The sequence below is a fragment of the Austrofundulus limnaeus genome, unplaced genomic scaffold (genome assembly GCF_001266775.1).
Source record: "Austrofundulus limnaeus strain Quisiro unplaced genomic scaffold, Austrofundulus_limnaeus-1.0 Scaffold298, whole genome shotgun sequence".
Taxonomy (NCBI): domain Eukaryota; kingdom Metazoa; phylum Chordata; class Actinopteri; order Cyprinodontiformes; family Rivulidae; genus Austrofundulus; species Austrofundulus limnaeus.
The window spans coordinates 556,893-567,545 of NW_013952700.1; the positions used below are offsets into that span (position 1 = coordinate 556,893).

General features: G+C 38.7%; 1 protein-coding gene across 1 annotated transcript in view; it reads right to left on the bottom strand.

The window, feature by feature from the left end:
• Positions 1-3,759: 3,759 nt before the first annotated feature.
• The window catches only part of LOC106526869 (IQ motif and SEC7 domain-containing protein 1), a gene marked incomplete in the record, with an annotated part of 38,368 nt that continues 31,474 nt past the window's right edge, over positions 3,760-10,653 (bottom strand). The window contains 2 exon segments of the mRNA XM_014021585.1: positions 3,760-4,808; positions 9,165-9,214. Of these exon segments, the coding sequence (XP_013877039.1) occupies positions 4,437-4,808; positions 9,165-9,214 (422 nt within the window).

The following is a 10,653-nucleotide window of genomic DNA, read 5'->3' on the forward strand; positions in this document are numbered from 1 at the left end:
AATAAAAATGTATTTAAGTTATTTTGTGCAGTACAAAAGACACATTTGGTATACTTTTTAAATATAAAAATATACAGTAGTACATACATAATGTGTTTGTTTGCAGTGAAAAGTTATGGAGATGATTAAATATTTGTATGATTACATATCTGACTCAAGTCTTGACAAAAATGTTATTTTTATTAAATATATTAAAACACTAAAATGACAAATATAAACTACAGAAAAGCTGTTCAAAATATAAACTGTGTACTGTGACTAAGAACATGGACACAGTGCATAGTGTTATGATTATACTGTGTACTTGTGTGTGGTGGTAAGAGTTATCGTACATTTATCATTAGAGGTGAACTGGTTAATATCTCGTGATATTGATTTTAGGCCATATTACCCAGCCCTAACGTGCACACACACATGCCCAGAGTCAGAACAACTCTGGATGTCTCATCTTCAGAGGGTCACCCCTTCTCTGACTACAGCGGACCAGTCGAGCAGGCAAAGCCCCGGTTGCCTGGTATCCAGCTTGGATGAAGGATTGTCCCCTGAGAACCAACACCCAGAGTCAAACCTCTCAGTTGTTGATGTTCCTCCTGGTACCACTCAGCAGAAACAAGGGTAAGGTGAACGTTTGCTGGTGACAAAAGGTTGCTCAGTGGAGTTGATTCTTATCTTTGTGTGAGCTTGATAAATCTAAACGTTTCCTCTTCCTAAATGAATTAAACTAGGACCTGGTTTAAATTCTCATCTTAAGAAAACTTCTCCTTATTCCAGCCTCAAAACCCCTTTTAGTGTTTATTTGTTTGTTTGTCTTTGTTTGTTTTATGTGCTCCCTGGTCATTGCTCTAATATTTCAGTATTAACCTGGTTCCACATGTAATTATTTCATACTTGCCATAGCGTGTAAATACATTTAATCAGTAAATAAATGACCCATGGAGAACTGGTCAACAGAAGCTAATGTCTGATTTTTGTGTTTTGATAAAAGTTTTATTAACTTGATAAGAAATAACTCATTATTAATTTGGGTAATGATTTATTGTGAGACTGATTATGGTAAAAATTACAGTTTTCCTTCTCTTTCCTGTGTACTAATAACAAAATAAAAGGGAAGTGGTGCCTCAAGGAAAATATAATTTATGAATTTAATAATCCATAAATTATCAGTAGACATAACCATTGTTTAGGTTGTCTGAGACAACCTATTTTCATTTCGGACAACCAGATCCTGTCTCCTGGTTGTTCGGTGGACAACAACAAAAAAAAGACCTTGATTAAAGTTCTCTGCCGCAGGTGTCCGTCATTTGTAAAAATGAAAGGGAGAAAAAACTTGGTAAAGCCGAACAGAACACTAAACTGTAACTTTTAATAAGGTCATGTACACAGTATACTCCTATTTAAGTGAAAATATTTGACCTATGAGCAGAAAGAAGTTTATGAATGTTGGGTAAACTCTAGATTTTATTAGCAACATTTTTGCTGCTTTATCCCTGAGTCTTAAATACTCTATTTCAAAGAAGAGAATGAAGTTTTATTCATGCAGATCCTGTCAACCAGTCTGACTGAGAACAATTAAATATAATAAACTTTGTCTACAGAACAATATACTTGTTAAATTACATTTTTCTTGAGATGTTTTGGACAACCAAAATGTTTTGCGGACAACCAGGTTTTATCAACAGGTTGTCCGCTGGACAACCTGAAAAGTATCCTTATTTCTACCCCTGGTAATATACCCAAAACCCCTACGCAGGCATTATCTTTGATTTAACAAATGCATAAACATTCTTAGTTAAATGAAAAATAAATCACGAACAATGGAGATTATTCTGTCCATTATCTGATTAGGAGGAAGAGAAGTTCTCTTCCACGGTTAGAATGACCTGTCATGGCCTAAATAAAGTTCAGAGTGGAACAGTTTCTGTCTTTTTTGATGGCTCATCCGAGGCCTGCTTTAGAGGCAGAAATTCTTGTTTTCCCACTCGAGGTGACCCCTACACGATACAGGAACTGTTGTGAACTGACAGCGATGCAACAAACTGTGTTTATAAGGAACACTATCTATCAACGGGACAAGTCTGCCAAAAGAATCTCTGATCTTTTGCGGTTCGTCTTCATTCTTGCAGCTTCAAGCCTAAAGAAAGGTTTCTGCCATGTGGGACCATTTTGATCTCATATCCATACAACCCCTTACGCACATGTGCGGGGTGGGAGTGTCGAATCAAGAAATGTGTGACACGCAGGAGACTGAGCTTTTCCACAGTTTCCTTTTATTTAACTTTTTCAACATGGTTACAGTTTGTTTTGTTTTACATCGATGGGACTTTGTCTACCTTTCCCTGTGACTTTTAAAGTGAACTGTGAGGAAATCGTAGTATCTAAGGACTTGATCCAGTGATGATGATGGAGCAGAGAACCACTCTGTCATCACGGAAGTATCAGGAGAAGCAGGACTTTGTACAGTGAGTCGTGATAAAATCAGAAAGAATCATAATTTACAGACTATTTACATATTTTGTTCAGTCATATGTTTCCAACATGTCAGTTTCATTAACGTTTCCTATAATGCTTTGATTTACATTCTGTATGCTGCAGGTTGTAGCAGCATGTTGTTGCACTGTACAAAACAGAAGAACATTAAAAAAAAACACACACTGACACAGCAGGAGTCATCTAAATGTCAACCAGCAACACTGAGTGGAGTGGTGAAGTCAAAGTTCTGTTGATAAAAGATGTAATGCAGAAAAACAGAAAAAAAAAAACTAAAGAAAAAGAAAACATAAAAGGCAACAGAACTCCCCACATGGAGTTTGAAACACTTAATGCATGGAAACAAAATAGAACAAAACTTTTTATGGTTCTGGTTTGCTCCATAACTAAGTACTTCAGCTATTTTGAACCAACAAGATTAAAATAAATATATTACCTGTTGCAGATAGCTTTTTGAACAGTTTCAGATTGGATAAAAATAGTTTAATTTTGACAGAACAGATGAGCTAACAGTCCAAACACAACTACAACTGAGACATGGCAACACTGATGCTATATAAATAAACTGAACTAAAAAAACTGGACTAGTTCCATCTTCAAACAGTTCCAGTCTCGAAAATGTCATAAAAAACACTAAGTTTTATGGTAAAAAAAATGGCAATAAAATGTAGTACAGCAGAAAACCATTTGGGTCCTTGATGTGTTTAGACTAGCCATTAGCCCATCAGTTCTGTTGGAGGTTTAAACAGAGGCCGTTCTTCACAACAACAGATAAGGTTTGAATTAATCATATTTTTTTACACATAATTCCACTTTAAAATGACCAGGCATGTCTCTTTGACCCCAGTCCAACAGGCTTTTCTCACAAACCTGAAAGTTATTTTTAGACAGTAAAGAAAAAAGATTCTAATTACAGATCTGAACTAATAACAAATATTGTGTGTGGTTACAAACACCTGAATCAAAAGGTTAAAACATAAACTGAAAGTTAAAGGAGGGGAATTTAAAAGTCCTGTCCCACTAAAATCAGAATCAGAATCGTTTACTGTCATTCACACACAACATCAAGATGCAGTGCAGAATGAAATTTGCAGTTTGGAACATCTGTGCAGAGAAACACACACATGACAAACATGGAGGAACGAATGTCCAGGGTCTTTCGCAACTTAATGCGCTACCTTTGCAGTTTAGAATACACACAATAGGAAGGGTGAGTTAAAAAAGAGCTTTGATCCTGTGTTTTATACAGAAAAACACACAAACATACGCTCAAAAAAACTACTCTGCATACAATGAAGTCAGCTGGGGGGTGGGGGGTCAAAACACATGGTATGGGGAAGGGTTCAGCGGAGCCGGTGACATCCAGGGTAGTACTCCATGTTGGAACCTATCAGAAGACTTCCAGAGTCCAAACAAGTTGTTTTCAGTCAAAGCACAAGTCACTAGAGTTCAGTTCTCTGTCTCCACCCAACATGGCCTTCAGACCGATCCAAGCACAGGCGAAGCGGGTCGGGATGGGGGGGTAAAAATCATTTGTCCTTGATGATGTGTGTCACAGACAGAGACAATGTGTAAAGTTAGTTTCATTTTCTTTGAATACATTATTGCTCTGGATTTTAGCTGACTGAGTTCTGACGTTGAAGTTCTTGTTCTGAAAACATTGTTCTGGCAGAACTTAAAGGGTTAACTCCACGGTTTCAGAACTGCTGACTGACCGAACAGAAGACACCTGAATGTTTTTTCTTGGTTTCTGAAAACGTTTCAGCTCTCATCCAAAAGGCTTCAGGTTGAAAGTTTCGTTGTGTTTTCTTTGACTCTGCAGCAGCTGAGCTGCAGTGATCCACGAGTTGTTCTGGACAGACTCAAACATGGTGACCAGTAGAGAACCTGAAACCATGAATCAGTTCTCATGAACCGTTGGCTCCATGATGTGAGACGCTGTGTTTCCGTCACACCACTGTACTGATGCCGCTGTTCTTGGGTTTGGTGGGAGGTGGCGAGGGGCCGTGGTTGAAGGAATATGCTGGTTGGCTGTGAGATGATGGTGGGTGGTACTGGTGAGGGGAGTGGGAAGGAGGCGGGGTTTGGGTCCTGAGGCAGACCTGGGCATGTTGTGGGTGCATGGGGACCGACGTGTCCGTCTCCACATGGTGCAGGTTGGAGGGGACAGGGGTGGGGCTGGGGGACTTCCCCCGCCTGGTGCTAAACAGAGATCCGAGCAGCGAGGAGGAGCTGTGCAGGGACTGGCCACTGTGGCGTGATGGGCAGTCTCTGCTGGAGGGGGGTCTCCGCCTCATGTAAGGACTGCTAATGATGGAGCCCTGAAAAGAGACGGTTTTCAGAGCACTGTCACAAAGAGACATAACACTGTCCAAATAAAACTGTACATCCAACCACAACAGATCAACAACCTGCTGAAACACAATTACAAAGGTTGGAGGAAGTTTCATTTAGTTGTATTTTGTGGTATAAAAAACACAGAGATGACACCAAACTATTTGATAAAAAAGTAGAACAGCTTCTGTGATGGAAGCTCAATAATTAATGACACTTTTCATTTTGAACACTTGGAGCTACAAAGTGTTGTTAGTAAGAAATGTTAAGATATGTTTTTGTGTTTTATCTGTCATGTCATTATTCCAACACCTGGTGGTCTTCAACCACTACTGAGAGTTGCTGTTGATCAAGGAGGTCTTCTGGACCAGAGGCTGGAACTACTTTTTACCAGAGGTTTATATAACCCCTGGCAAATGTATGGAATCACCAGTCTTGGATGAGCACTTATTCAGACATTTCTTTCTATAAAACAAACTCAGATCAAAAACATGATACAATAATAAGGTCATTCCAAAGTGCAACTTGTTGGCTTTCAGGAACACTCAAAGAAATGAAGAGAAAACATTGTGGAAGTCAGTGAATGTTACTTTTATTGAACAAGCACAGGGAAAAAAATATGGAATCACTCAATTCTGAGGAAAAAAGTATGGAATCATAAAAAACAGATAAACAAAAGACCATTCAAAATACATCACTAGTATTTAGTTGCACCACCTTTGGCTTTTATAATGACTTGCAGTCTCTGAGGCATGGACTTGAGGAGTGACAAACAGTATTCTTCATCAATTTGGTGCCAACTCTCTTTGATAGAAGTTGCCAGATCAGCTTTGCAGGTCGGAGCTTCTTGTGGACCATTTTTTTCAATTTCCACCACAGGTTTTCAACTGGGTTGAGATCTGGACTATTTGCAGGCCATGACATGGACTGAATGTGTCTTTCTCCAAGGAATGTCTTCACTGTTTTTGCCCTAAGGCACGATGCATTGTCATCTTGGAAAATGATTTCATCACCTCCAAACATCTGTTCAATTGAAGGGATGAGAAAACTGTCCAAGATGTCAATGTAAACTTGTGCATTGATAGAAGAATGAACCACAGTCATCTCCCCAGTGCCTTTGCCTGACATGCAGCCTCATATCATCAAGGACTGTGGAAATGTGGTTGTTTTCTTCAGGCAGTCCTCTTCATAAATCTCACTGGAACGGCACCAAACAAAGGTTCCAGCAACATCACCTTGTCCAATGCAGATTCTTGACTCATCACTGAAGATAACTTTCATCCAGTCATCCACAGTCTATGGTTGCCTCTCCTTAGCCCATTGCAGTCTTGTTCTTTTTTGTTTAGGTGTCAATGATGGTTTTCTTTTAGCTTTCCTGTATTGAAATCCCATTTCCTTTAGGCCATTTCTTACAGTTCGGTCACATACATTGGCTCCAGCTTCCTCCCATTTATGCTTCATCTGTTTAGTTGTACTTTTTCGATTTTCAAGACAAATGGCCTTAAGTTGTTTGTCTTGATGCTTTGATGTCTTTCTTGGTCTACCAGTACACTTGGCTTTAACAACCATGCTGTTTGTATTTGGTCCATATCTTGGATACAGCTGACTGTGAACAGCCCACATCTTTAGCAACCATGTGTGAAGAGTTACCTTCTTCAAGAAGTTTCACAATCCTCTCTTTTGTTTCAAGAGACATTTCTCTTGTTGGAAACATGGTTCTTGCCACTCCACTTCGTCCAGCAGCCCTCCAAGATGTCATGACTGCAGGTGTTTTTAACAGCAGACTAACGAGCAGATCTAATCTGAGGCAGGTGTCCATTTATGGAAAGTAAATTGACTGGGTGTGTCCTTATTTTCTACCTCCAGTTTTAGTGATTCCATACTTTTTTCCTCAGAATTGAATGATTCCATATTTTTTCCGTGCTTGGTCAATAAAAGTAACATTCACTGACTTCCACAATGTTTTCTCTTCATTTCTTTGAGTGTTCCTGAAAGCCAACAAGTTGCACTTTGTAATGACCTTATTATTGTATCATGTTTTTGATCTGAGTTTGTTTTACAGAAAGAAATGTCTGAATGAGTGTTCATCCAAGACTGGTGATTCCATACTTTTTGCCAGGGGTTGTAGCTTGATGGCCATATCTCAGTTTGATGTTTGAGATTTTAGGACTGAAAAATAGTTTGTATCAGTTTAAATGTCTTGTGTGTTCACAGCAGATAAACTACATTTCTGCATTTAACAGCTCACCACTCACTTTATTGTGTTTTTATGCTGAAGTTTTACAGGTGGTGAATTTGTAGCAGAGCGGTTCTACGTGTCGAAACATTAGGTGGTTTCTGTGAGTTACAAGTTTCTGTAAAATCACTGAAAACAACACAGCAATGTCCTGATATTAGACATTTTAATTTGTACTTTTGAGTTTTTAATGCATGTACTTTTGAATACTTAAGTATTTTCAAAAGTAAGTTCTTCTTTAATTTGAGTAGATTTTTGACAGAATAACTTTTACTTGTAGTTGAGTAGATTTGATCATGAGGATCAATATTTTTACTCAAGTACTAGAGTTGAGTACTTTGTCCACCACTGAGTAAATGTATTTAGTACAAACCTCTGGATTTGAATAATTTAAAACCTGGTAAAGACCTGGGGCCTCATGTATAAATGGTGCATACACATAAAAAGGTTTCGTGCGCCAGGTTCTACGCCCACATTGGGATGTATTAAAACCAATGTTGTGTGAAAGTGTGTAAATATACGCACACTTTTCACCTGCCGTGAGAATGTGCAGCAGCCACGCAAAGTTTTTCAGTCGACAGTTTTAACTCACAAAGTCATGAATCTGACCTGAATCCACAGAAATATGACTCTGCTGTGTTTTCTGGATGTAAGGAGCATCTGAACACGGTGTCAGATTTTTATTAGTTTGAGTTTTTATTGTTTAAACTCGAATGATCATGAAACTGAACCCCGGGACTGAAAATCATTTAACCTCAGACAAGAAAATACTGTAGATCAGTCTAAAAATGATCAAAGAACCTCAGTCCAGTCTGTAAACTGTTTTTATATTTTTCTCACATAGTTGAAAACCTTTTGGGTCCTGGGCCAGAAAAACGACACATTACGTGCGATATAAAAAAAATAATTAAAATAAAAAAGGCTGAAGAGAGGGAGCAAAATCAGATGCAAATGGTGTCTCACTGTACGGTAAGAATAATTATTTTTTCTGTGTGTAACCTTCTGGCTGATGCTGAGTTGAGTTGTGGCCGGAGCGCAGCAGCTGAGCTTTGGGTAGATTCTTGCGCCAGGTGTGTGCGCACCCTCGCCAGCTGGGAAGGTGTTCATATATGTCAACCCCTTTGGATGTTTACCTGTCGAATGAGCCTCAAAAATCTATATTTTTTGGTAAAAAACCTGTAGGCTGCCACTCGTACCCACGCGTGGCGGTGGGGTGGGGGTCTGTCCGTGGAGATGACAGCGCCTGCTGTAACGCAGGAGGAAAGGAGAGAGGAAAAAGTGGATAACTTGATGTTTTTTTTTTGTTTGTTTTTTGTTTTATTTTGTTTTGTTTTTAATGTCCGTTCAACGCCATGTTCAACTAAATATACAACTAACCAGGCTTCAACATCACATTCGGGAGATGTCTGTAAATTTCAGGAAAATCTCAGGCTTTGGTTATCCCGTGCAAATGCGTCAAACAATGACACTCCACTACTTAGACAGTTTTCTCACTCATTCTCCATTTAATGTATCATTTTCCTGCCTCTAAAAATAATTTCTGATCCCACAGAGAGGACAATCTGAGGAGAATCTCACACTCTGGACACATTTACATCTATTTTACATCTTTAGATGGAGGCGTGTCAGGGGAGGAGTCTCAGTTCCACGTTCTTTGGGATGTATAAAGGAAAGGTGCACACGAACCTGTGTGCATAGTTTTATACATCTGAATGTTTTAGTGCGGTGCACTTTTCTAAATTTCTCCGTACGTCAAATTTTAGTGTGAAAGCTACGCAATCCTTTATACATGAGGCCTCTGATCCATTTTACTGTTGATGCAGAAAACTGTGGAACTGATATGAAAAGTTTCTGTTAAACCTGTGTCGATATATTTATGACTGGATGGATAAAAAAGGTGGGATCTTGGTCAGTTTCAGTGAGCATGCAGCAAGACTTTAAAACTAAACATGGCAGTATGATTTAAAGGTCAAACATCAAAGAAACATGCACGCCTTTCATGGCGCTCAAAACAAAGAGAACAGAAAGCAGACAGAGGAGCAATCTGTGTGTTCAGCAAGCAACACAAAGATGATGGACGGCTGGACGTCAGGTGCTTCCTACTTACTTCCACATTGTTGTTTAGTGATCCTGCACTGCTGCGTCTCCCACGCTTTCCTGCCCACAACATGTGACATGACATGTTAGGCACGCCTGCTTAAAGGCCACAAACTCCTCCTACCATGGGAAGGAGCTAACACACTAAGGTGGCACAAGACTAGCTAGCAGCTGACTAAAACTGAAATAGAAATACACAGGAGTGGCCAAGCACGTAACAATCTGACAGGGTGCTAAATGACATCCAGCATGGCAGCAGAGCAGAAATATTTATGGAATAAAACTAAACTCAACCAATAAAATTACATTTGTACCATTAACTATTATAATTATCAGTCTGCAATTCAAAGAATGGAATATTACAATTAACAGTGAAAATTATGTCATGATAGCTCATAAATAATTGGAAATGTGACCTTTTCAGCAGCTGTACTTGTGGAAGTGAATTAGTGTAAAGGTTGTACTAATACCTCCTGTTTTTACAATACGCACAAGTAACAGTACAGAGTTGTACTAATAGAAGATGACAGCTACACAATGTGCACAGTGCTGTTAGTGGCTGCAGTGTTTCTCTGTTTCAGAGGTTTCAGTGGCCGGGCAGCAGAAAGCACTACAGAGAAGGTATCAAAACATTATCAGTGTCTCACAGCACAGCACACAGGACACAACAAACACAGTGATTTACGAGACAGAAATGTATTTACTTTTGAGTGAAAATCTCCTAAAAGAGAGAGATTTTAGCCTTAAAAGTCAGGAACTCTTTCATTTTTGATCATAGTTTGATCATTGTTTTAATTCTATATCAGACCTCATCCTCACTGAAATCTGAAGTTCTGTTCACCTGTTAAATGACTTTAAAACTCCAAGTTTCCAGTTATTTAACATAGTTTTTCATATAGTGGTCAAACCAAAAAGGTTCTGAAAACATCCTTTAAGGACTGTAGAAATCTGTAGGACAAACTAAACCCCCTTTAAACAGGGTTTCCCCTGGGATTTTATTTTTTTAATCGTGGTGGTGGGCTGTCTTTTTTGTTTTGGGGGGTTTGACACAGACATTTAATTACAAAACATGATTTATTTTATGCTAATCCGAATCAGATTAGTGTATTTTGTAAATACATTTGACAGTTTTGTAGGAATGAACACATTTATCATGTTTATTCAAAATAAACCTGCTTCTTATTACTTCTGTAACATGTTTAAAATAAAATATTATCAGTAAAATTCCTCAAATCATGTCCTGTTTCTACAAATTGTCTTTGTAACATTTCAGAAGAACTCGTTAACTCTTGTAGATTTAAAAGACAACAGTTAAAATGCAACTATCCAAAAAAAAACTTTCCTTCAATCACTGAAAATTAATTTATTTACCATATTTTAAATCTGGGCCCTAAAGGATTAATGCTCCTGAGACCATCTGTGCTGCGACTAACACACACACACACACACACACACACACACACACACACACACACACACACACACACACACACACACAC